Raw genomic sequence first — 27,347 nt, forward strand, 5'->3', positions numbered from 1 at the left:
TCATGCGTTTTTTTGGTGGAAAAATACAAGACATCACAGTGAAAAGACACAAAAATTCCTCTCCAAAAAGTGTAATACACATCTAAATGCAATGCCCATATCATCCACCTAACCAATCTGCGAGAATCACGTATTGCAATTCTTTGCCAGTCCTTCTAAGTAGTTAATATAACATATAGGCCTGCTAAGGAGGGGAGATAACCTGAGAGCCCCACATCCAACAATGAGATTAGAAGTTAAACAAACAAAAGCAAAATCCTCTTTCCTTTGGATTAAAATTTTAGATCATTTATCATTGTAGGTTGAGACTCCACAAGTGTTTCCACTAGACAAATACCTCAGGGTTTGTGATCAACAAATAATTTAGTAGAATCCCATGGTTTTCGGGTGTGGTGTTCAAGGAACAGAAAACTAGGTTGCTTGATTTTGCTTTTTTAGGTATGTGTGGCTATCAAGAACAGAAAAATTGCAACATATCTCCTTCTGAATTTTCATTTTGAAGCAAAGGGAGAAAAAAAAAACCTTCCTTCACAGACACATGTTATGTATTTGCTGTTACTTCACTAGCAAACCGACTGAGAGGGCGTGTAGCTCCTGTAGAATGACTCACTGGGAACAAAATTGGAAGAAATCAGTCAGCAGCATTACAGAAAACAAATATCTTTCCACTTGTTACAGCCAAGGGAGACCAAGTGCATTGTTTTTTCTTTTCCCTTGCTCAAAACCAAATGCTACATTCAAAAAGCTGCATTAATTCAAGATACATGACTGATTGTGTATGCAAGAACAGTATTCCAAGTAGCATCTTTGACCATAGCACAGGTTTTGACATCAAACCTAAGTAATATACAAGAACAAATCACTGAGGAAAGTTATGATCCTCTGTCGTTAGTATTCTGCATGTTTACTTTTCTAGTTAAGCTAGGAACAGGTTCACAAAACTTCTTGGGAGAGAAAGTTCCCCAAGGGTAAAAAAGTAAGCCTTTGCTCCCTGTCTATGCTCTCTGTATGAGACAAAATCCTAAACAAGGAAGGAAGCAAACTACCTCTGGACACAAAAATGAAGGCAATGATCTGCAACCATACGCTCCTTTTAGGAAATTCTGCCCTCAAACTGGAAAATGTCCCTATGTCTCTGTTGTGCTTGCCCTACTTTGTCTGTATTAAAGGAACCAGCAGTAACATCAGTCATGGCACACTGTTAAATGAAGTGGGCTCTATTGCAAACAATGTTGTACCTGCAGTACCTGCTGAAAAAGACCAGCTATTGGCATAGTACTTTGCAGTGAACACTCTCCTGTGAAAGCTGCAGTACTGAAAAAAACACATTTAGCTAATCTGGGAGAAGTTTCATTCTGGAAACATTTTCAGAAAGAAGGAAAGAGTTCAGGACACATGGCTGATTTCCTGAGAATGCAGAGTATGTTCACCATGAATCATTTGAGATCATAAAAGCAAAGTTATAGAACAAAACATTTTAGGAACAACTTACTAGTCAAGCAGTTGGATATGATTTGCTACAAAAAAACCCCCATACCTGCGAGTGGGGAGAAAAACTGATCCTCAGCCAGATAAAGAACAAGGAGATGAGTGACCTGCTTTAATTGGTGGAGCTCTTGTGTTACAGAGGGTGTTCAGAACAAAATTTTCAACCATCTTTAATAGTTACTATTATGTTTCAAAGGTTAACATTTCCAAACAACAGATTATTTTAAAATATAGATGAGGGAACAGGAAATTAGGAGATATCCCTATGTTTGTGTCTGTCAACCCTTGCTAGCCTGTGGTGCAAGATGCTAATGGAATTCTGACACTAATAAATATAGATAAAGATCTGATTTGTTGGCTTGATAAACAGATGATATTAAAAATCTAAACTTTCAATGCAAGTTTTTGAAGAAGTTCATTCAGCAGCTTCACAGTCCTTTGGTTTTCTTCTCCATGATGTTGAAGTCTGTGTGCAGTACGGAGGAGAAGGCTGTAAACCTCTTTGCTTGTATCGGTTGCCTCAGTAATCTGAAGGAAAACAGAGAAGATGGGAAATAATGCAATTATGTTGCTAAATACTAAAAATTCTCCATTAATATTCACAACAAAACCACAGGTTTGTCCCTCACCCCTGAACACATGAGAAGCAACTTCTGCCCAAGGTTTCTCTTCTCATTCACCTGAGTGGGACCGAGCAACTTTAAAAACTACTGTTCTCTCAAGTGAAAAGACACAAAAGAGGTCAGAAATCAAGAGGTCAGAAACTATTTAAAGGAAACACAAATGGATAGACAGTGTAACCATTTCTAAGTCATCTCCAGAGAAAACAACTAAAAGCAGATGAAGGTTCTGCATGTTTTAGGGGAGGCAATTCAGTTCTGTAAAGCTTTCAAAAGTAAAAATAAATCCCTCCCCCAGAAGATGACAGAATACCAGGAAAAGATCCTAAGTTGCAATTTTTGCAGATCAGGAGGGACTTTACTCCTTGTTATTTGCTGTGTTAAACTCGAAGTTTACTGTGCTAACCAAAACCACAGCCATGCAGCCCAAATCAGTTCCACACCATTCTGCCTTTCATATATTGTCTTCAGTCCTTTTCAAATCACATGGAGAGCCTAGTTACACGTTAATTATTATACAGATACAGTCAAAATCAATCAGACTGACAAACTCTGGCCTACAACAGCTCACGACCACCCTGCACTGGGGAATACTCAGTTTTGAAAGGTAGTTATGTTGCTTTCTGTGTAGAAGCAAGAGATAGCCTTTGGTTTTTCTGAAAAGGTTTAAAGTAACAGGCTAGTACATTCATAGAATCGTAGAATTCACTGGGTTGGAAGAGACCTCCGAGACCATCAAGTCCAACCCTTGATCCAACCCCACTGTGAGTACCAGATCATTACAGCATCACAGCTCAGCAGCTGCACTACTCAAGAGAAACCAGAAATAGCAGACTGTAAATATACATACCCCCCCCCCCCAATTTTATCACTACATTCTTATGCTAAAAAAGAACTTGTTCATTTTTAAACTTGCGCCTAAAATGTGAGAATTATCTTAGCCCTTCCTAAACAGAGAAATATTTAGTCTGTTTACTCAGACAGCTGCATCATAAGAATCAGATGCCTTACACATGCCATGTACCCTATAGAGATAGAAGAGCACTCTGCTGCTGAAAGGGAAAACCTTTGGAAGCGTTAGAACTACACACTGGCCTTAGACATGCTTGCATAGGAGTTGTGAGCTTCTTCAAAGAATATGGTTTTATAGTTAGGAAAGAATTTCTGATCTCACACTGATACAGCACTGTCTTCAGAGACACAAACACATCTTGAAGTTTGCACCAATATTCCTGAAGGCTGTCATCCACAACAAGAAGATACTGTGGCAAGCTTCCAACCTTGTACTCCTCTTCAGCTTTTCCCACAGCCTAAGAGACACAGTCTTAGCTCTTCTTTCTTTCCTTCTCTCTCAATTACCACACTGTTGCCTCTTCGGCTTTCTAAAGCACCAGGCTTCTCTCACATCAATTCTAACACCTGGTAAACAGCTCCTCTACCTAATGCAAAACAGTGAGAAGACAGTTCCATCATCTCTGCAGTAGCTGGACTAGTTAGGCAGTGATTTATACTTGGAGAATCAACGTTTGCACATGCAATCTTGCTATATGTAAATTATCTGTAGCCATCTCTGAACTGCAGGCTACTATTTCAACTCTTTCTTTATCTGCATAGTGAGAACAGCAAGCTTTTCGTGAGATCTTATCAAGAAGTGATGGAAACATATTGACCGTATCTGAGATAGATTTGTAGCAAGTTAGGTATAGCTGTTGTAGACATGGTCTTCCTTAATTCTCAATTACGTGTTTTCTTTATTAAAAGGTAGAAACTTGAATCCAAAATAGTAAAATACATAACCTGGAAAAAAAAAAAAAAAAAAAAAAAGAAGAAACACTTACGTGGTAAATACATTCCTGGGCAACCATATGTCCACCAGATGAAAAGAGCAAAAAGCTGGTCAGAAGATGTGTCAGAAGATGCTGGACACAGCACTGCTCTGTCCTCGTTACCCTGTGCACAGCAGCCTCCAGATCTCTGAGAGAAAGGTCTGCACAGCTGAAGAGCATCATTAGATGACTGTAGACTGCTTCAGCTTCTACCTGTAGGAAGGGATTTCAAAGGACACAGGATCAGAGAAGAGTAAAGGTCAAATCTATGGTATTTTTCTTTTGGTTTTATTCACTAAAAGGAAACTGAATCCTTGGCAGAGACTACCCAAACATTAAAAGGGTTTGAGTTTAGCTGGGAAAACAGGGAAGGAAGGGCTGTACACATTTCTTTTATACTGATTCACGCACACACACAGAGAGGTGGACAGAATGTTTTTTTTTAATTTTCTTTGGTATTACAAATGGAGCAGACAGGCATCAAGCCAGGATTTTATCTTTTTAATAATGTAAGGAAATGGAGAAAGTCCCTCAGCAGAGCATGGTCAGATTTCTGCATTGTGGGAAAAAGAACAGAGGCTCCTCAAGGGCTCATTTCAGCACCGCTGCTATAAATCAATTAAATCCCCATGCAACCTGACCTCAGCTGATAAAATGTTCTGGTAAGAATGAAGTTTTTTCCTTCTTCCTGTGTTGTTTGCAACTTATGTTTTTATGTTGTGAGTTAGCCAATAAAACCTAATTTTTACTGAAAGTAGAAAGCAGAAGATTTTGGCACCTACATAATGGAAAAAACCCTATAAGCAACTACTGCAAAAAATGCTAACAATAATTCTGTTCACTGTATTAAAAATGGACCAAACAAACTTGTAGAAAATACTCAAATGAGTAATTGCTGGAGCAACAGAAAAATACACCACTGCAGATCCAAAGGAAAAGGACACCTGTTTCTCATCCATACTCATTGGGACAATTTATTTCAGACACTGACCTACGCCTTTAATAATTTCACATCAAACAGTCTGAAAAGGCTGCTATTCTTGAATTAAGGCCACAATTACATGTGAGGCACAAATAATACCAGATTCTGCAGCAAGGTAACTGGAATTCAAGATGCTTTACCCCTCTGTGCCCCCTGTGTGCCAGACTGCAGATGGACAGCAGCCGGCTCTGCTCTGAGAGCTCAGGTACCCCAGGAGTCTCAGTGCCAACCTGCAAGTGTTCCTTCAATGTTTCAGAACTTAAAGTTATAAAAGGACTCCAGCAAATTAACTGAGAAGCAGAATATTTAGTCCTGCACATATGAGTGAAGTTTAGTGAACAGCAAAAGTATTTCCCATGCCATTTTAATCTGGTGAACAGTGCAGGGGTTCAGGTGGAAACCACTTCACTGGAAAGAGCTGAGAGCTAACTGCCAAAGGGCTAATTAAAAGAAAAAGCAAACAACCAGCTATGGGCAGAGGCTTTGCATGAACTCTGGGAATGCCTCTGGAGTAGCGTGATCCATGCAAAAAAAAAAAAAAAAAAGAAAAAGTCTTAGTTCAGCCACCTAAGAAAAGAATGATGATGAACTGAAATATCAGGACTCTGGGACAAGATGAGTAACTGCATGGGTTGTCAGTAGAAAAGCTCCTTTCTCACTGAATTTTGTCATGCATTATGACAGAATAACAAACTGATAGAATAGGGGACACACATGGGAATGATTTCATATATGGGACAAAGTGACTTCATTCTTTAGGGCTGGAGTTAGAACAATATTCCACACATTGATCCGCACCTGTAGTGCTTCAATTTCATCCACCCATGTTTATGGCTCACATATTGCCTTCTTTCCCAAAAGTGCATTCTGATTTCTTTACTTCACCATAGCCCTAACACAGCTCTGCTCAGCCAACATCCCAGGCCCTTAGACTGCAAGAAATTTAAAAAAAAAAATGTACAAGTGATTGATTGGGATGAGATCTTATGTTTGTAGTGCCATCTGGGCGGTGAGAGGGGGAGGAAAGGAAATAAAATATTGCATAATACACTGTTGTACATGGGCCATTAAATGTAAAAAAGTAAGTGTCGTGTACTGAGCTGCATTTTTAAATCAAACAGAATCCATTTTCAAATGGAGGAAAACCAGAGAAGTTGCAGCCAAATTCTGAATCTGGGCTTTGTAGGTTAGATTGCTTAGGCTAGTTCAAACTTGCATAATAGGTTTCAATTGAAGGCTTTCATGTATTTTGCATGCACACACAGACACACAGCACTCTTCGTGCAGCGCAGTGCATAAGGTTAGAACACTGTTCCTTCTGTAAGAAACACAGCACATGGGAGGATTACCCACTTACTACATCATCACACGTGCCAAAAATCAGTAAATATATGTAAAAGAAATCAGAATAGACAGGCAAGGTTAGGATTCAAGGCTGTGTCTGGTAAGTATTTTTTTTCTGCTTCAGCTGCTGTGATTTCCTCTGTTTCCTTCTCAGAAGATGCCACAACACAGGGATGCTGGATTCTGCCACACTGATTTAAAAAATGCCATCACCAGAGTAGTTTTACTTGTGATTAAAAGTACCCAGTTCATCCAAAAGAAAGCCAAGAAGGTGCTAATCTATATAACATACTTTAAAAAGAGGAATAACGTTTTCTAAGTGTGACAAAAAAATTCAAAACCGTCATCTTTCTGCTTCTCCACTGCCACAATTCCCTGGATTCCTTGTAAAGTCAACACCTTTAATTTTTCTGGTGTGCACGATTTGTTTTATAGCGATAAGATAGACTGTTGACTGCTCACTGCCACTTACTGTCCCTACATGACCCACCATTGCCTGAGTCCTTTGTTGGTTCCCATTCTGAGGACAGTAGTAAAATGCCAGCAGCCACAGCAAAGGATCTGGTTGTACAGCAGCCTTCAGTAACTGTTCTGCTGCAATATCCAGCCACTCTCCAAAGCAAGCAACCAAAAACCAGATTTCAAAAAGGTCAGTGAGAGAACTGGAAAATAATGAAGATAAAATTAAATATTTCTCATTATTTGACATTTTTAATTATCTTAACTGCAAAGGGTGCTGCCAGTTTTAAATGAATGTTTAAACTTCTCTTCAACAGACAATGCCTTACCTGATTTGTATTATTTACTCAATTACCTGAAGTCGTGATCAAATGAGGCAGACACACACACTGCTACTACAGATTAACTTTGGCAGCAGAACAGACTACCCACAACATCACTTTCTAATAAAATGTGAAAAAATACTATGTATGAAAATATATATAATAAAATTAAACTGTTTATACTCTCCAGTTGAAGGATTTTGTAAACTCTAAGTCATATATCAAGTATTACACTCCAGCATACTCTTGCCTTCCACTTTGTTGCTTTCCAGGGTTATTTTCTGGTTTTGGGTAATTTATGAAGCACATCTTTTTTCATAATTCATGAGCCATTACCTTTAGATGGACTAAATGTAAAGTTTTAAAGTGTATTCATCTCCTGACTCTTCAAATTCATGTCCTCTTTAATGAAAATTCTGATGGTGTTTACAGCAGGGTTATTGCTGTAAGAAAGGTGAGAATGGACTCCTCTCATCTCTACAGTTTCTCACATGCAGTCCTCTAAAGTCAGAGAAGATTAAAGACAAGAGAAGTAATGGGGAGATGCAAACTAATGGTAGGTGTCTCTGAAACAAAAAGTTAAACTAGGTACGGAATGACAAACAGAAGGACAGCTAGGGGATTAAGAGCCAGGAACAATTATTCCTAACAAACTTTGCAAAACTTGGAATAGAAGTTTTTCTTATGTTTAATTCCAGGGGACTCCAAAACTGCTGTGCCACCTTTCCCAGGAAACTCTATGAGATCTTAGATATTTCAGGAGTTAATGAAGTTGTCTGAGACCATCACATCATTTGGGGAATATGTCAAGCTCATAGCTTGTCTGAACACTTTACAGTGCCTGTTGTGGACTCATGCACCCTCCACTTCTGACCCCACTGCTGTTTCTGCCCTACCTGTGTCCCACTGTCATTGCCAAAAGTGGCCCTTCACTTTTTCTGGATTTGCCCCCACAAAAGGTCCATGAGTTGATTTCTGGTTTAAAATGTCGTATAACATTTACTGTTCACTGAGATGACTACATATCATAATAAATCTGTGGATTAGAAGGACACAGAAAGCACCTTGCTGTAGGATTCTTGGCCTGCACTCAGCGCTGGGGAGGCCACCCTGGAGTGCTGTGTCCAGCTCTGGCCCCTCAGGTCAGGAAGGACATGGAGGGGCTGGAGCAGGGGCAGAGAAGAGCAGCGAGGGTGGGGAAGGGACTGGAGCACAAGGGCTGTGAGGAGAGGCTGAGGGAGCTGGGGGGGCTCAGCCTGGAGAGGAGGAGGCTCAGGAGAGACTCAGCACTCTCTGCAACAACCTGACAGGAGGGTGTTCCCAGGTGGGGTTGGTCTCTTCTCCCAGGAACCAGCAGTAGGACAAGAGGGCTCGGTCTAAGCTGTGCCAGGGGAGGTTTGGGTTGGATATGAGGAAGGAATTCTTTCCATGGAGAGTGCTCAGCCATTGGAATGGGCTGCCCAGGCAGTGGGTGCAGTCACCATCCCTGGAGGTGCTTAAGGACAGACTGGATGTGGCATCAGTGCCATGGGCTGGGAACCACGGTGGGGTTGGATCAAGGGTTGGATTGATGATCTCAGAGGTCTTTTCCAACCCGGCTGGTTCTCTGGTTCTCTGATTCTGTGATTCTGTGATTCACATTTGGTGTAAAATAAGACTACTGAAAACCAATCTGTATAAAAGAGAGGACTGAATATAAGAAGCAAGAGGATATGCTGTATAATAGTATTTTTTTCCCTCTGCAAATCTTATTAAGTAGAAAGCATGTAGAATCAGGAGTAAAGCAATAAAAGAAAACTGAATAGTTTCCTCATGGATATTAGCATTTAAAAATGTGTTAGATCCATTTGCTTTGTAACTGAGAGGAGTTTGATAGAAAACATTGTTGTAGGAGTTCTAAAGGAAGTAAGAGTATATTCTGGCAAATACATTACTATTCAAAGTAGTGTACTATCAAGGCAAAGGAGAAAAAGACAATACAAGCTAAGAAAGGGCTGGTAACAAAAGGAGAACAGATATGCTTATATTATTGTAATGCATTATGATGGATGGTATTTGTTTTATTTGTTTGTTCTGAGCTTCAGTGTTTCTTGAAGAAGCCAGGGTCAGCTCCTGGTCACATTCCAAGGACAGAAGGATTTGACACACTTCAGGGACAAACAGGCAAGGCACAGCACCGAACTGCAGCTCATACAGAAAGTGAGAAGCTACTAGCAGACAGCCTGGACTCAGAGGGAAATAAAAAAAGCTTTTTTTCTGCCACTCAGCAACAAAGGAAAGCCCCCACGAGTTAACTGAAACCAAGCATGGTCGCAAGTACCTTTTTCCCAGGACACAGGAAGACAGCTGGGTATTTTGTTCTTCAAGTCTGCTAGGCCTAGGTGATCTGTGTTTCCTGTGAAATATCTCCAGTTTTAAATCAAAATTAATTAGATTTCTTTGAATTTAACAGCTGTTTAACATTCTTTGGGCAGCTCACTCTCAGAGTGGAGCTAAGCAGACTCACATCTGAGCTCTATCCGAGTCACATCTCATCACACTTCTGATTAGAAAGCATTACAGGGCAGCAGCACAAGGACATGGACCTTTTTTCAGTCTTTTCATACAGTCCCCTCCCAAAAAAGAATTCAAATAGACAAACAATAGTAGTCACTATTGCAACTATTTGGACAACAACGAAAACAAAAAAAAAGCCGAGGGCAACAGGTCAGAGACATGGGGTGTCAGCTCAAAGAGTGATACTGCAGTCTGGCAGTCATATATTTATGAAAATAGTCAAGAAGCTTGAAGTTTGGGTGTTTCCACAGCCCTGCAGAAAGCCAATCCCAGCTTCTTCATAAAATAGTTCTAAAAGTTTTCGCAGAGAAGTGGGAGGATAGGCAAGTAAGCATTTCCATTACACACCTAGTTATTTGTTGAAAGCAGGACAAGATTTTGTTTACTCAGAGGCATACTGGTCAGGTATATAAATCCTATAATTCAGGTTCAGTAAGTAATCTAATTACTATTCTTTAAAACAAGGCTCCCTGTAGAGAATAATAAGAAAGTGAAGAAAGGTAGGCACTAAAAACTTCGAATGATATGACTTTTTTGAAAGGTATCATGCAAAGGACCAAAAGGTAGAAAGTCTTATACTGCTTACCTAATGTTTGCATCTTCTACTAATGCTTTGAGCATATCCGAGATGTTTTTCAAGTGTTGAGACCAAGATGTAGTTGGGAGTTCTGAGGATGGAGGATGAAAATAGAACTTTTAAAATCCTAGTCTGTCCAGCTATAACATAACAGTGAAACTAACTGCATCAGGCTAGCTTTGAAATTTCTGCAACTTGATTCAGTTATCGCACAGGATTTAAAATTTCGTTTTAAAATTTCCCATTTTCAACAATATCTACTGCTGTGTTTCCCAGAATAATTCATTGGCAAGGTCATGTGAAGAAGAATGGCTGGAAATATTCAAATGAGGTTGATGTTCCTTTGTGTAATTCCTACCTCAATATTAATATATAATCAGCGGAGTAACATTCTTGGAGACTCTTGTACTGAGCTTAAATTATTATTATTATTAATTCAACTATGTTGAAAAGTGGTTTCTTGATCTATATGAATGGAAAACCTGGAAAAAAAAAATTAGGTTTGCAGTCTAAAATATCAGCAGAATTCAAGTGTCAGAGACCAACAGAAAAGCCTCCTTCTTGTAACAGACATAGGAAAATTGTCATTACAACAATTACTGATCAGGAGATGTAGTATATAGATCCCAGTAACATGGCTTAATTCCTACACAGTTAGGCACTCTTTCTTTGTTATTCACTTCTGGTTTAGTTTTTGTTTAAGTCACATCTGTAGTATTGTTACATAAGAATTTGATGTTCCAGCAGAAAAATCCATTAAAAGAATATTGTTACAATTGCTAAGTCAAACACACCCTATTTAGGAAATGGCAAATGTTTGTCTCCGCCCTTTTCAAGTTATTTTAAGACCTACACAGACCATGCAGATGGGTAATGCTGCAAATAGTTCATGAATAAACTTACCAGAAGGACGTCTGAGTAGCGCTCTCACGAGAGGCTGGTGATGGCAAGGGAAGTATGCCTTCAAGGGAAATGCATGCTGAAAGACACAAAATCACTGTTTTAATGGTTTCTGGCCAGTTTGCAAAACAAACTCACGGTGAGCAATCTCATCTAAGGTAGTAATTAACCATGCAGACTGAAGCAAGAGAACAGAAAATTGACACCATACTTCATTTTAGGATTTTTGCATAAAGAAAGGGGATATTTAGGAAACGCTTATGAAAATTAATTACTTTAAAAGTATATGCATCAAAAAAGATTCAGAGCATGGAAAAAAATAACATTTTAATAGTCTTAGGCTTTTGCCCTGTAATCACAGTAGTTTTCTCCTTAATATGCAGAAGTTAAAAGAGATACTAATTAGTTTAAGTTCATTTTCCAGCGTAAACAGATTCATGGATCATATTAAACTAAGAACTAATAACATCTATAGACTCTGAGGACTTTACTGCCATCTGTTCAAAAATGCAAACCTAAAATTCTTAGGATCTGACTCAGCACACAACTGTATACACTCTTCTCAGACAGTCTGTGTATCATTGGTATGGTAATGCTCTAAAAGTCTACTTATCAAGAGGATATATAATATGTAATAGGAAATAAATGTTGGACACTGGTTTAAAATATTTATCCAGATATTTAAAACAAAATTTCCAATCTGAAAACTAATGGTAATTCTGAAATGATCAAGGGAAAATAACTCATGAAGAAATTATGATTTCCATCAAATAAAAACATGAACTTTAACTCCATAAAATTACAAGCAACATGACCCAGTTTTCCTCAGGTCAGCTTTCACTACCACCAGGAACTTGAAGAAAATATGCTATCATGAAACATGTCCTAACAGTGATCTCAGTACACCCTTCCTTAAGTTTCTCTTTCATTGCTACAGAAATGGAGCTTTTCCCTAAGTTGGTTTGAACCCCTTAAATTGTTCCATTTACACTATTTTCAGTCTGCAAAAACATGGAGGATAAAAGACTATTCCTCAACCCAGTAGCACTGTTTTTTCACACTCTTAAGCTTTTTTTCTGCCAAACCTTATTCTCTCTAAATGATCTACTTGTTATAATAACAAATCTATTATAAAAGACAAACTTATTATAAAAGGCAAACTTATTATAAAAGACAGCTATTTCTGGGAGCTGCCATTCTTCTGCTAAAAGCTAACGGAGCACACCATGTCCTGTCAAGGGCAATCAGACACCACAAAGATGGGTGCCTTAGGAATATGTGTAGAGATGGTATGACCAGTAAAAAAAAAAGGAGACATCTGACTGGCCTAAAGTTTAGGAAGCAATCCATATTGTGTTTTTGCGTGTCAACTGTTACTTAACATTATGGACTCATATACTGTGAGACAAGGGATTTTAAAATTCCAGTATTGAAAAATAACGCCTTAATCAGAACTCCATGAATTAAAGTTAAATAGAGGAAACTCAATATTTAAAACCACGTCAGAAAAGTGGGCAGTAGTCCATGTTGTAATGCCAGTGGGTGAAGGACTTTCACCCCGAAGAAAATGCATCACCTGAGCAACAGGATTAGCTCGTGGGTGGCTGATGGGTGTGGAATCTTCACCTCCTTCCCACCCACTGATCCCCACCTCTGGCTAAAGCTAGATTTAGTAAACACCTACAATATATACAGGCAGGGTGGCATGAGATCAAAATGTACAGCACTCTGTATTAAGCGAGACAGCTGCCTCAAGCTGGAAGACAGACTCAATCACACTGCTAATTAAAGGCCAGGACATCCTTAATTACAAGAAGTCCCAACATTTCCTTAACTAACATCAACCCAAAAGGCGCAAAAATCAAAGGAACTGGAAATTTTCTTAACTCTACAGTAAAAGCCACTACGTGACAGAGTATTTTCCGAACTTGCATCATATGAATTGGAGTTCAAAAACCAAACAAAAGGACATTGTGATTTGGGAACCTGAAATCAAGTTCGCAAGCTATAAACAAGGCGAGACTTCTTCATGTCTGTATTTTGAAATTTAAAAACGAGAAACTGATTTTGCTCTTATTTAAATTAACACATACGAAAGTAATTCAACTTAATTCAGTACAGTAAGACCTGTGTAAAAATCTGTGCAGAGGAGATATTAAGCTGGGAAATTTGAAGATTTGGACCAAGTAAGAGTTTTGGGAGGCCAGTACTGAAGATCAGAAACTGAAATCAGTATGTCTTGTGTCTTTTACCTCCTGAGCAGATAAATATGACTATTCAGTATCTTACAATTATTTAGGGGACTGGGGATGTGGTTGTTTTCTCTGCTTCGTTTATTGTCAGAGACCCTGCTACTGCAAAAGAAAAATGCATCTAATGTTTTTCATCCTTTTTATCGAAGATATGATCATGTTCACTCCACAGCCAGAAACTCTGGCATCAGGGGAACTGAGCCTGGCTGCAGGACTTCTCCAGGGCACAGCTGGTAAATTGCTTCTACATGTTGGTTTCACAATATAATTTTAAGCACAGGTGAAAATGTTTGAACTGAACTTCGGCGTATCTGTGCAGCTGTAGAGAGATGCTATTATGAAGCTCATTATATTCAGTCACCTCTCTTAAGAGTAAAATCATTTTTTTTCTTGTGAAATTTTGTACAGAAAAAAATTGTACAGAAAAGAAGTTAAGAAAGAGATCTTATCTTACCTACCTGCTTGTTTTGATTCTGATGAGCCTCAAGGAAGAGCTGTGTAAACACCTGTATTATGGTCATAACTTCTGGAGTTCCATCAGTTTCCAGCAGTGCATTCCTAAGCATTGAAAAGTTGAAATATATCAAATAAGTAGTCTGCCCATCACATCACTGTTAACTGAAAGAAAGAAAAAAGGTATATTCTTTGTACACTGTAGGTTTAAGCTGTGTCTGAGCTCATTACACTGGTGTGGACACTAACAGAATTACTAACTTTGTAGGCTTTTTAGATTTTATTTTTAAATTAAAATAAAAACCCCGTGGGCAACTAGTGAAAGAAAATAAGCTAGATTTAGTAAACATCTACAACATATACGCAGACACATGTCTGGGGAATAGAAACAGTAGGAAATATCCATGTGATAAAATAATTTAGCACAATTAACCTCAATAAATGTATGCAAATAGCAGGAGAAGTTATTCCAGAAAAAGTTACAATGCTTAGATCCAAACTTCTAACAGAACATTATCCCCAAAAATAAAAGAAGTTTTGTGCCAGCTACAGAAACCTAACGGTTTCCAAGAAAGGAACCACAAGTTCTTGACCAGCAGTTCTCTAAAATCTCACACGTGACTAAATCTTAACATCTGCACACCAGTTGATAATAACTGGAAGGATATCAGAGAAAGACAACAAAAAGAAACACAAAGCTGCATAAACCAATTTGTCTGCAAAAGCTGGGTAACATATACAGTTTGATGTAAACACCAAGAGGACCTGAAATAAGGTATTTTTAAAATATATTACGATTTCAATATCAACAGTGTAGAGGAATAAGCACACTACGTAGAAACAATTCAAAGCAAACAAGAGAGCAGGAATGTAGGCTGAGCATGATGATTTTTGAAGACAATTTGCAACATAAATAGCAGTGCAAAGTTTTATTAGGGAATACTGTGCTGGACAAAGTCCTGCATTAGCTAAGAAACAGCAAAGAAACAGCATCTTATCCATTTCCACTGCCTACCAAGGGGAAAGGACGCAAGAGAGCTCCGTAGTCTCATGTTATTTTTAGAAAACACTTTATACACCATGACCCTAAACAAGCCAAGAAGCTTGAACAAGTTTTGTCTCCCTGGACCATCCCAACATGCAGCCTCAGCCCAGGACATCAGTACAGGTCTGTTAAGTGCACCTTGCTCTGGGGAAGTGAGTGGTCTCAGCTCCTCAGAGGACACGTAGCTGTGTGAAGACACCACAGCCACGGGAAGGACTGCAGGGCAAGAGCTGCCAAGTGTCCCCGCTCCCAGAATACAGAGTTCCTACAGCAGACTCCTCTGTCAGTGCCTGCACAAACCTGAGCACGCACACAGACACACAGACAGCCCCAAACATGTGCCCTGGGAGCCCTGGTTCCTTAAGGAGGAAAACACTTGATGAGCAAAGGAAGTCAGTCACTAAATATATTACTGTTGTGTCAAATCTGTAATACTGACAGCCCTGGCAGGAGATCTACTCAAAAATATTAAGTCAGTTTCTCTGGAGCACAGAGAAAAAGCCACTAAAAACAGTGTAGAAAGGATTGGAAGCCCCCGTGTGGTAACCAGTATATACTGCTTCAAAATCATTTTAATGCATTCAAAACCAAACTCATTATTCACAGGCAGATCAATAGTTTAATGCCATTAAGAACATATCTAATACAAATCCCGAAGATCATTAATATAATGTAAAAGAGGCTACAATGGTAAGAGCAAATGTTTTTGCTAAATTACACCTTCATGCTGGCATGGGTCAAGCCATTTCAGCATTTATAATTTTCACCTCGAAATCATATTTCAGCCACAAGTCTCTATTGAAGTACAAAACAAATTATAAATTTTAAAGGCTAAAATACAATGTAGTCAACTGTACCAATTTTATCATAATGTAACTTTCATGTAAAGTTCACTAGATTTTAAACAGTTTTCATTATTTGCAGTGTACTACATAAAAGGGGACTTTAAAGCATACAGGTGAAGAAAAAGACATCCTGAAACTATAATACGTCACAGACTACAATACTGCTTCTCCTCATAAAGAAAACCTCAGTGTTTAAATGGATCACCTGAAACTCTCCCCACTATAATTTCAAAACTTACTTGAAAATTTCATTTACGACTCTGAAAATGGCAGGATGGCTCGCTGCTTGTGGCTGTTGATAAACAAATGAAAGAAAATAAGGTATTAATAAGAAACAACTGACACAACTGCCACTGTGTAATTTACAGCTTAATACATGAATGCTATTACATAGCCATTATTAAACTGTAACTCTCAGATCAGCTCTTACCAACCCCTCCGATTTTTTCAGGATTAGCATTCTTAGGATTCTACACAGCAAGACCAAGCAGGCTCAACAGCTGATGAATGCAAACACCTGGGATCCCAAACTGTTTATGGCAACAATCACCACAAATGCTGAAGGTGGCAGAGAGAAGGAACAGGTTGCTGCATGCAATTGCTAGAGGCAAGACACGGGGAGCTGATTTTCAAAAAGCTTTTCTCTCCTCTTTGCGGGCAGTACCTTTTGGATGTGCTTTGAGACTCTTGCTACATCTTCAAGACTAAATTCCAGAAATTAAGTTGATTTTATTGCCTCTGTCTTTTTAACAGTATTGCACTGATTTTTGTCCAAGACATTTTTTCACAGTATTATCTTCTTCTGTGAATTTCAGAGTTGCTGCTACAAGCTACATCATCTCTCAGTGCATCAAAATGTATTTTTTTTTAAACTAGTGAAGGTTTTTACCATGCTACCATGCAAAAGACTGTTTTGAGGAAGTTGTTGTCTAGACAGGCACTACTAACCACACTACTTTCTAATTCTATATTCTTAGGCTTTTATAGAACATCTAGAATAAAAACTACTTACACATTCCCCAAAGCACTAAATTAAAGCCTAAGTTTAAAAAAAATCCTCACTTTCTGTTTCTGAAGTTAGCACCACAAGATCTGAAAATAATGTAGTTCTTGAAATGTCTAGAGTAAAGCATGTTTAATAAAATGCATTCTGTAACCTTCAGGAGGCACAGCATTTATAAAATGGCATTTATTGTAACTGCTGAAAGAGCATAACGCACAACTCAAAAGAAAACTTGTAGCCATTTGTTTCAAGCTAAAAAGTGCCATATTGAATATTAATATTAAAAACATTAACAATAATAATAATAATAGAACATATTCTTAATTGCACACAGACAAAACCGAGGGCTTTGCTCAATACAACCCCCAGATAATAACACAGAGAACTGGAGCTGCCTGTGTGATATTGTGATTATATATTTTGAGACTGTGTGCCCCACACTGCGATTTTTGAAAAAAGTAAAATAGAAAAAAAATATATTTTTAACATAAAGTATTACAGACACAGGTTTTATAGAACTATACTATTTTAATATCTGGAGAATCCTAAATAATTAATTCATAACACAAAGCCAGCACTGCATAAAGAAATAATAAAAATATATTTATATCTACAGTAAAAAAGTAAATGGCAAGAGGAACAGACCAATAATCTGGATTTTATTCATATCATAGAATGCTCTGCAGCAACCACAAGCAACCATGGGGAAATAAATTGTGCCCAAGGTTACACAGCAACAGATCTGGGGTGGTACCACTTGACTTCCAGACTAACTTGCAATTAGTTGGACACAAAGCTTCTATGAGTTAAGCACATCTAGCTTGAAGAAACTACTATGCTGCTGTATTTCAAATGTTGCCTGTATTTCCCAATTGTATACTCACATTTCTGAATTTTATATTTTCCAGTTAAAAATAGGAAACGTCGATCACTTTTTCTTGTTATAAAAAGTGTCAAATATGTTTTTATTTTGAAGAATACTTATTTTGAAAGCCCAGATGTACTTTTACAGAACTTTTAAAAGTTCCTGAATCCGTCAACACTATAAATAAATTAGCACTATTTAAATATTTTACTATAATAGCGCATGTTTTTATTGGTTCTGAGTAGTTACAGGATTTCCAATATTAATTTCAGTTTAGCCCCAAACCCACAAACATAACAGCATACCATATAAACACAAGTTAGTGGACCATCACACTACAATTACTCTTGGAATTAAAGTATGTGAGTATTTCATATCTAGTTTCTTTCATAGTTAAGTATGGTGGTTTACAACCATCTGACTATCTCAGATGTCTATGAGGTTTATGGACAGAATGGTTACCGTATCAAGACATTTTATTTAGTTAAATTACTCTGATAATACATTTAAGAGAGATTACTGAAATTTCCTTCTTATAATACACTATAATCAAATCACTAACATATTTCAGCCTATTTGTACTCCAAAGGCTTTCTCCCAAACAGAAAATGTAAATATAGTTTTGTTTCATGACTCCTCCTTCTATTACCATATCCATAAGGCTTCTATCCTACAAACACTGTAATCCCACTGACAAAAAATGCCCACCCACATTCCTAAATAAATATCCAAATATTTCTCAGGCAGGCTAAATTAATTTTACTGTTGGATTCAAAGTGCTGACTGACTTAATGTCACGCAGGTACCTTTACAGTACCCTGTACATATACAAAATATCATGATGCATTTAGAGCACCATTTCTGGATCACATATTTTCCTTCTACACAGCCTCTCTGAAGCTCTCATCTCGTTGGTTTGAAGTGTTATGCCATCTCCCATTTATGCACTCTCCCCCTTATCAGTGCCTATCAAACAGCACCATCCATCTGCCAACTGCTCCCTTCCTTAATGCCTCCATTCATTCCACGCCTCGTCCTCAGGATGTCCTCTCCAAATCAGCACTCAAAGCTGCTGAACTGCTCTTGCCACGAGTGAATATCTGGTTTTGAAAGTACAAAGTCTTTGGAGTGAGCAAAGACGACCTAAGTACTAGCACAGCAATGTTCCGTTCTTTTCAGAGACTGGGATGTGAAGACAACTTAAGTATGAACATTTTTAAGAAATAACAATTAGCCAATTCTTAAATATTTTACTTCTTTTCATGTATGTAACCTAGATCTTTTATAAAAGATATATATATTTTTGTCCTGAGCTGGTATATGGCGTAGTACCATACAATATGTACAACTCACAGATTATCTGATATAGAAAAATTAGAGAAGATTTTTGGTACGCTGAATAACAGCATTTTAAAGCAAATTTTAATTACAGTTTAGCAAATGTCTTGCGTTAAGAATTTTGTTCAGGTGTGCAAAAAAACCCAAGTAACTAAGCAGCCTATAATAAAATACTCCACAAGGAATTTCAACAGTTTAAATGGCTGAACTCCAAGGGCACAGAGATTGAAGCAAAAACGGATTCAAACTCTCTCTGGCCAAAGTTTATAATTTTTTAAGGCAGGTACTCAGCTGCCTCACCAGTGAGATTATCGTTTCTTTATCCACTCAACACTGGATGAAATCTTTTTTTCTCTTTACCAATTCAGTGTAAAAATTAAAAAATCAGTGATGTTATTAAGACTCAATATTTGGTTTGCATTAACAAGTCACATGTCACACAGCAGCCATTCCCTTCAGATTGCTGACATATTTGAAAACTGTCTGGCCTGAAAGGGCAGGGTCAAATGTACTACAGGCTGCACATACCAGTAATGAGTCCTTTATGACACAGGCCACTTCCTCCAGTGAGTTCAGCTGGACGGAAACCAACCGGCCCAAAAGATGCAAGGTAGCTTTTTCCAGGCTTGGTAAGTGACGAAGCCAGAGGCTGAAGACAGCGGATTCAGAAAGGGAGATCTTCTTCCTGGTTTGAGAGAAAAACACTGTTTTCCCTGAGCAACTGTAAGAAAGACAAAAATTTCCTTCTTTTTTAAATATATTGAGGGAAAAGAAGACACAAAGAGCAACCTGAAGCAAGAGAGAAAATTTGTTTACAGCACTATTTTTATTATCAAATCAGAGCAATGGGTGACAGGGGATCACCATCATCTACAAATGTAACTTTACCACGTGTGTTTAAAACCTGAAAATGTGGTCATGATGGATCCCAGCAAATGGAAACAGAAGGTTTAAGTCTGGAGTTCCCATCCTCTCTAGGGAAAGGTCCTGCCCAACACTTGTGCTCTTTCAAACCTGGCCTAGTACCTGCAGACACTGCTGACAGATAAGCAGGAAGGTCCTGCATGATATTTCTGCTGTTTAACAAAAGCATTACCTGTCTGTGCAGAGAAATAAGGAAAAAATTCAAACACATTAATAACAAAAGGAAAAAAAAAAAAAAAGAAAAAAAAATTACCCACAACACTGTCCAGACGTGTTTTAAAGAGAAATGGTTAAGAAGGCAAGTTATCTCCTCACTAAAGCCTTCATCTGTAACTCAGCTGAAGTATAGTGTTGTACTGCTAGGGAAAAAAGGGCACAGTGTGGACCAGCACAAATCAAAATATGCTAAATTAACCACACAAGAAGAGAAATCACAGCACAAAACATCCTGGAATACTCTTGTAGCTATTATGACAGACACAAATTAGAAGGTTAAAACCAAAAGAATACATAAATAATGAGAAATATCTGCCTTGATCTTAAATTAAAAACCCTAAAATTAGTCTGGAGAGGATACGCAAACTAAAGCTATTGATTAAAAAAAGAAAAGTACTGGCAGAGAGAATAATTAACACCATGTTAGGATTTATTTTCAACATATTTATTTTGCCATACGTTTATTTAAGTATCAGCCTTCAGAATTCCATTGAAAAGCTCTATTTTTTTTCTATTCAGTACCGTGTAATGACTTCAGAAGTGTACATGTGTAGACAAGGAATATACTGAAGTACCCAGAATTTCAAAATTGAAAGCAATGCTCAATTTCAGGATACTGTTTAATTTGGTGTCACTATTAAAGCATGTATGCACATCAAAGTAAATCAAGAATGACAAGAGATTATTTAAGTTAGCCACAGCCATTTTTTTTGGTTGTTGTTTAGTGGTAGCATGGTGGGTATTATAGACACTATAATATTATAGATATTATATGCCAAGCATGAAAGCTAATAAACTTACAGAGATGTTCCAACTCTAAGATTTAAAAACCACACAGGAAGTAAAGTGTAGTGGTTATACCCCCTTGATTATACTGAACTTGCAGATGGTCCCCCAGGGACAATGCTGAGCACCAGTGTTTAATAACCCTGTTTTCTGGAGCAGGTTTCACACGTGTGCAGAAGGAAGATGTGTTCAGATCACAGTGACAGTCAGGGAAAACAGACTTCAGTCTTGAGAGGGAAAAAATAAAATACAAGCGCATTCATGTTAAGACCACATGAACTGCAGTGACAGCCTAGGAATATCTCGTGCAAAGCACGTGTGGGCCTACAGCTGCTCTGAGGGGAACCAGGCACTTGTGTCAAGGGCCTTGCAAGAGTCACTCAGTCAAAGGCCATGTGAACTGAAGTATTTTTGCAGACTGGGATAAGTAAGCAGCTCAAAAGCTAAGAAGAGAGACGTTTATTTCAGTCCAGAGACGGCCATCCTCCCATTAGGAAGTGTCAGAATTCTGTCGTGGTGGACTGCCCATGAGTTTACTGAAATGAGAAAGGACCATCCACACTGGACCTGTGAACCTGCTGTGGAACTCCTCCAAACTGCATTACTGCTCGTGCAGCTTGTACAACATGAAGCCATGAAAGGTGGGCAAGCGAAAAAGTGAAAGACTGCTCTGCCTTTTTTGGACACATCTTTGACTCCACGTTCCTTTTTCATTCCTCTTCCTCAGCTTCTGTTAACGTGTATGAATTAGCAGCTGTGCCTTTCCATTAATTATTTATTTTTTTCCGGAGCCCTCAATGGAGCACTACAAAAACCCTCTTTGGAACATCTCAGAAACTATGATGAGTACAGAGGAAGCAATTAAAGCTTTGTTTAAAATAGCAGAGAAATGGATAATTGAGGTAAAGTGTTCCCAGAAGACATTTTCTAGCATAAAAAGATTTGTTTATAATACAGCCCCTCAGCTACAACTTGAATAAAGCAATTCTCAAACAAAACCAGGCTGTGCTTTCTCTGTCATCTTCCCTTTCCTGCCATAGCGCATATTGCTGGTGTTCAGCTTCACTCAGCTGGTTTTCATCCATACACTGATTTTATCAGAACAGTGAGTTTAGCGGCAGCAAAACAAGCAAAGTTGTATTTCACAAACTGCTCCTCTCAGACTCATTAAAAGTAGTCTGCTGAAAAACTGGAGAATTTAAAATCTTGAGAACCAAGAACACACACACGCAGAAGAAGTACAAAAACATCAAGCATAAGGATCTACCTCGTGCGTGGCAAAATGAAACCGTTCCCAAAATGTCAGGTTAGGAATGGTGATACATTTACATGAAGGATAAATTACATTTCTACGAAAAAAGATCACATCTTTCACAAAATCACTAAAATCCATTGTAGACTTTAACCTCCATTTTAGAGAAAGAGTGGTGCAAAGTCCCAGTCTATATTTAAAGCTGTTATGCCACAATTTGGCATCAGCTATACAAAATTCTGCTCGGGCCTACAACCTCAGCTCTGCTATTCAACTGCAAGGGAAATATTTTATTAGAAAGCAGGTGCAGAGTGCATTCAGCACATAAACCCAGAGAAAAGACATTTGATTGAATTAATAATCTTTATGAAAGAGCATAAACACTATACAGACCACACTACTTACTTTAAAAAGGCCTCATTCACAGCCTCTAGAAACTCTGGACAGAGAATTTCTTTCGGTGAACCTCCATGGTAAAGAAGAAGAGTTTCCAGCAATGGAGATAGGTCAGGCAGAGTAACGAGAGGGACACAGAAAATGGATACAGCATTCACTCGACTGGCTGAAACACTGAGGAAAAAATAAGCACAGTTCCTATTTCAGAAAAATCAAACCTTTTAATCTCTAAACTGATAACCTAAAAAAACACAAAATTAATTACAAAAGGTTAAATGTAAGAGGTGCATAACTAACTACTGGAAAATTCTTAGGTAATATTTTACTCATTAATTATTTAATTATAATATATTTTTATTTAGTTCATTGCATATCAATAGGAGTCTAATTATTTACACAATAGTAATTTAATTATAAATTAATAATTATTGCATAACAATTTGTTATTTATATATTTATATTTATTTTATATAATTAGATATTATATTATATTATTATATATAATATATAAAATATATTAGATATAGTATATATAATATATGATATTATAATATTATAATATATATATTATATTATACATAATATACAATATTATATACAATTATATAAATTTTTTTAAAGAAGACAAAATTTGACTACATAGTTTATATTAAAATTATCTATCCTTACTTTTGCTTTTGTTTTTTAGCTGCAGTTCCCTTCAGTGCAATCAAAAGGATCCACTGACATTCAAATGAGGTAATTTTCAAAGTACTGACAAAAGACTATGATCCGCATTTGAAGGTCAGCAGGAAGGCAAAATCACACAGCAAAAAGGTATGATCGTGTCAAAAGCAGTGACAACAGTAGCATTAGGCAATGTGTTCCCTTGTTATGGTCACAGATCTGGGCTTAATTCACTGTATTTATGTGATGTTGATGAAGAAATGATTGTTCTCACAGACTACGCCTAGACATACAGAAACACACCACACATGTTGCAGGGTATTTATCTCTGCTAATCTGGATCGGAGGTCTGGCCAAGTCACTTTGCTGTTTCCATCCCATCCACTTTCTCAGGCTTTCATCCTTAGAAAAAAAGCCCAAGGAAGCAGTTACGGGGTAAAAAATGTGCTTGAGTACATTTAAATTAGTTGTATTGCCAAAGTAGTCTTTGGTACCAGATTAGGGAATTAAAGGAAGGAAAATGAGGTATTCTTAGATAATCATTAATGTTATCATTAAGTGCAAGGTAAATATATATTCTGTCATATTAAACTATCACTCACACAAGCAGAGAAAAAAATTCCTTTTGATTTTTTTTGCCTTTTTTTGTTGTAGCTACCAACTTATATAGCAATATTATAATACACACAATATATAAAATATACTTGATATATATATTTGTGTGTATATACAAGTATATAAGCACATATTTGTGTGTATATACACACAAATATGTGCTTACATATGATGTAAGCCAGAACATGGACACCAAGACCATTTGAGGGGTGAAGCACCTCATGTATGAGGAGAGGCTGAGAGTGTTGGGGTTGTTCTGTTTGGAGAAGAGAAGGCTCTGGGGATACTTTATTGTGAACTTCCAACTCATAGAGGAGGGTTATGACAGAGAGAGACATTTTACCAGGGCCTGTAGTGACAGGATAAGGAGTAACCATTTTAAACCGAAAGAGGGCAGATCATATGAGAGAGACATTCTTTGCTGTGAGGGTGGTCAGGCACAGGAACAGAGCACAGAGAAGCTGTGGATGGAAGTGCTGAAGGCCAGGTTGGGCAGGGCCCTGTGGGGAACTGGACTTTTTTAATTGCCTTAAAACACTGCTACTGGAGTGAGCTGGGCAAGCTCCCCGCCTCAGGACTGAAGATAAAGCTGAGGGGAGGAGGCCCTAGGGGTAAAGTGTTGGGTGTGTGATGTCTATCCAAAGAGGCTGGTGGCACTCCCTGTGATGTTTATCTCCCACGAGCCAGGCCATGTCAAAGGCGCCCTTGGAAGCTGAGCATGAGCCAGAGTGTGCCCAGGGGGCCAGGAGGGCCAAGGGATCCTGGCCTGGATTGGGATCAATGGCAGCAGGAGCAGGGCAGGGATTCTGTCCCTGTGATGCCACCCCTGGAGTGCTGTGTCCAGCTCTGGCCCCTCAGGTCAGCAAGGACATGGAGGGGCTGGAGCAGGGGCAGAGAAGAGCAGGGAGGGTGGGGAAGGGACTGGAGCACAAGGGCTGTGAGGAGAGGCTGAGGGAGCTGGGGGGGCTCAGCCTGGAGAGGAGGAGGCTCAGGGGGGACTCAGCACTCTCTGCAACTCCCTGACAGGAGGGGGGAGCCAGGGGGTGGTTGGTCTCTTCTCCCAGGAACCAGCAGTTGGACAAGAGGGCTTGGTCTAAGCTGTGCCAGGGGAGGTTTGGGTTGGATATGAGGAAGGAATTCTTTCCATGGAGAGTGCTCAGCCATTGGAATGGGCTGCCCAGGCAGTGGGTGCAGTCACCATCCCTGGAGATGTTTAAGGTGACACTGGATGTGGCATTAGTGCCATGGGCTGGGCACCACGGCGGGGTTGGATCAAGGGTTGCACTTGATGATCTCAGAGGTCTTTTCCAACCCGGCTGGTTCTCTGGTTCTGTGATTTTTATGCACACATCCATCACTGATGCCTTGCTTTCAGCAGGGGTGCCTGCACCCACACCCACCCAGCCCTAATGACCTTGCACAAACCAGCGCTTCCAGCCCGAGCCAAACAATCCTGGCTCTGCACAAACAGCTGCCCGCCCCTCCACACCAACACCCGGGTGGGGGCACCAGGACAGCTCCCAGGGGATATAAACCCACTGAACTGTACGTTTTGCAGGCTGTTCTTTCACTCCACTCCCCAACATCACCCACAACAACAGCCACCAATTCGCCAGAGACCTGAGTGGTGACTGTAACTTTTACTCTTTTCTCTCACTTTCTCTCCTTTCCCCTACACATTTCCCTGCTGTTCTTTCTCTCTTTCTTTCTCTCTTTCCTCTTACACATTTTCTTGGGTGGTTATATTACAACCCACAGGGCTAAAACCTGCTTTCCTCGTAATACCTTTACAGATTTATATTGCCGTGTTACTTACAAATAGTAACAACCAAAACGGCTCCATACCTGTTTTCCTTTGCAATCAAATTGTTCTGAAATAAATTATATATATATACATATATATATCTGCAAACTCTGATCATCTACTATTACTTTTTACTTTAATTCACTCAAGTGGATTTCGTAATAAAACAAAAGTTACTCCTGTCTGGTACAGTGAGTCGTAACAGGCAACCTGATCTCCTGGAGGTCTCCCTGAAGGGAACACCAGCAGGGGAGCTGATCTAGATAATATCTGAAGGTCTCTTCCAACCATTCTATGACTCTTAGGTTAAGTCTAAACTCTTACGCAAAGCCCAACCTAACAAACTCGTTCACACCTTAAATTATCTACACAAAACTCCGAAACTTTTCAGCTGAAGCCTAAGGAGCCCGAGACTGTAAAAGAATCCTCACTGAACTGTAATGATCCAAACCAAAACATATCAAAATTATGTTTAGTTAACACCTACCTCCTCTGAGTGTTAAGTCCACTGAACTGATTTTCTCTGAGTTCTGCTACTAATGAAAAGACCATCTGTAAAATAAAATAAAAATAAATCAAATAAAATAAATTACACATTCTGCCAACAAGCAGACATTAGTTGCATGGTTCTCTGTGTGACTGATGCACTGTAAAGGTTAATAACCTTCTCTGGTCATCGAGTTTGATTTTTTGATTTTTTAATTACTGATGTCAAATTAAAGCTCTCCAGATCACTGAATAAACTATGCTGCAAAATGGTTTTGTTAACACATTTTATGCCTTAGACATTTTAAAGTTAAAAAGACATTAATTTTAGTTCTGCTTCACCGAGAGTTAAGGAAAAATTTTCAGAAGAGCATGACTAATAATTTTCACGTTTTATCTTATCGTAGTAAAAATATTAAGAAATACTATTCCCACTGTTTTTTATATTAAATATAAGATTCAGGGCTCCTCTACACTTTAAATGCAGTGGATACAGTCAAAGAAACATTCAGAAGTTACATTCATACATACACAAAATAATACCTATAATTTTTGACTTCACGAGAAAAAATAACGATAGGAGAGTCTGGGTTTTTTTGCTATAACACAACAGCAGTGGGAATTTTGTTTTTATGAACATCTATTAGAGTGTAATCTAATAAAAAAAATATCCAGAGATCTCCCACTTCTTTTTTTTCCCTTAAAAGGTTGTAAAAGTAACTAAGGTAAGAAAAGATAAACAAAGTTTAGTTCATGTTCCTTATCACAATGACAGTTCCATGTATGTGCTTATAAAGCGGTGATTTATTATTAACAAAATCTCAATTGCACAAAATACTTACATTTTTAACTAAGTGACAATAATAATCTGCTGACGTGCAGCCCAGAGCTGATATGAATGGACTAGTTTCAGCTTCATTGCTTTCCCACTTAGAAGAAGAAAGGAGATGGCACAGCAAACTCTGTGAGAAATCAACAGAAGGGCAATAAAAAAAGTATTAGGCTACGACATGCTGTGTAAAAATAAATGACTGCTGTTGAACCCTGCCTGGGGTGAGATCTTTCGATGGGTCGTGGCCATTTTTCACCATCGGCACAGAAGGGCAGGCAGTTCCCATCAGCCACAGGGAAAACGCTGCAGCTGCTGCGGCCAAGCGTGGGTTCACACACCACACGATTTCAGCGGCTGCCCAGCAGCAGTGGGGACATCAGAACCAGAGAGACGTTCGGGAGGTTGCAATCCTCAGTCTGACGAGGTTTAGGGACCAAAAAAAATCATAAAAATCTCATTAACTCATTTTCTCCTTTTGGAGACCCGAATACTTA

The 27,347-nt window shown here is 38.6% G+C and overlaps 1 protein-coding gene across 2 annotated transcripts in view; it reads right to left on the bottom strand.

Moving 5' to 3' along the window:
* Positions 1-1,480: 1,480 nt before the first annotated feature.
* The window catches only part of FANCC (FA complementation group C), a 65,314-nt gene continuing 39,447 nt past the window's right edge, over positions 1,481-27,347 (bottom strand). For both annotated transcript variants that reach the window (XM_027879152.1, XM_027879151.1), the window contains exons 5-15: positions 26,864-26,983; positions 26,023-26,087; positions 22,460-22,624; positions 19,405-19,561; positions 15,910-15,962; positions 13,786-13,885; positions 11,079-11,154; positions 10,185-10,266; positions 6,751-6,922; positions 3,947-4,147; positions 1,481-2,016 (exon numbers count right to left, since the gene is read on the bottom strand). In XM_027879152.1, coding sequence (XP_027734953.1) covers positions 1,873-2,016; positions 3,947-4,147; positions 6,751-6,922; positions 10,185-10,266; positions 11,079-11,154; positions 13,786-13,885; positions 15,910-15,962; positions 19,405-19,561; positions 22,460-22,624; positions 26,023-26,087; positions 26,864-26,983 — 1,335 coding nt within the window. In that variant the 3' untranslated portion in view covers positions 1,481-1,872. The remainder of the gene's footprint in view (positions 2,017-3,946; positions 4,148-6,750; positions 6,923-10,184; positions 10,267-11,078; positions 11,155-13,785; positions 13,886-15,909; positions 15,963-19,404; positions 19,562-22,459; positions 22,625-26,022; positions 26,088-26,863; positions 26,984-27,347) is intronic.

Source organism: Empidonax traillii, unplaced genomic scaffold, assembly GCF_003031625.1.
Source record: "Empidonax traillii isolate 1590-97213 ecotype Southwest subspecies unplaced genomic scaffold, ASM303162v1 scaffold51:size1492887, whole genome shotgun sequence".
NCBI lineage: Eukaryota > Metazoa > Chordata > Aves > Passeriformes > Tyrannidae > Empidonax > Empidonax traillii.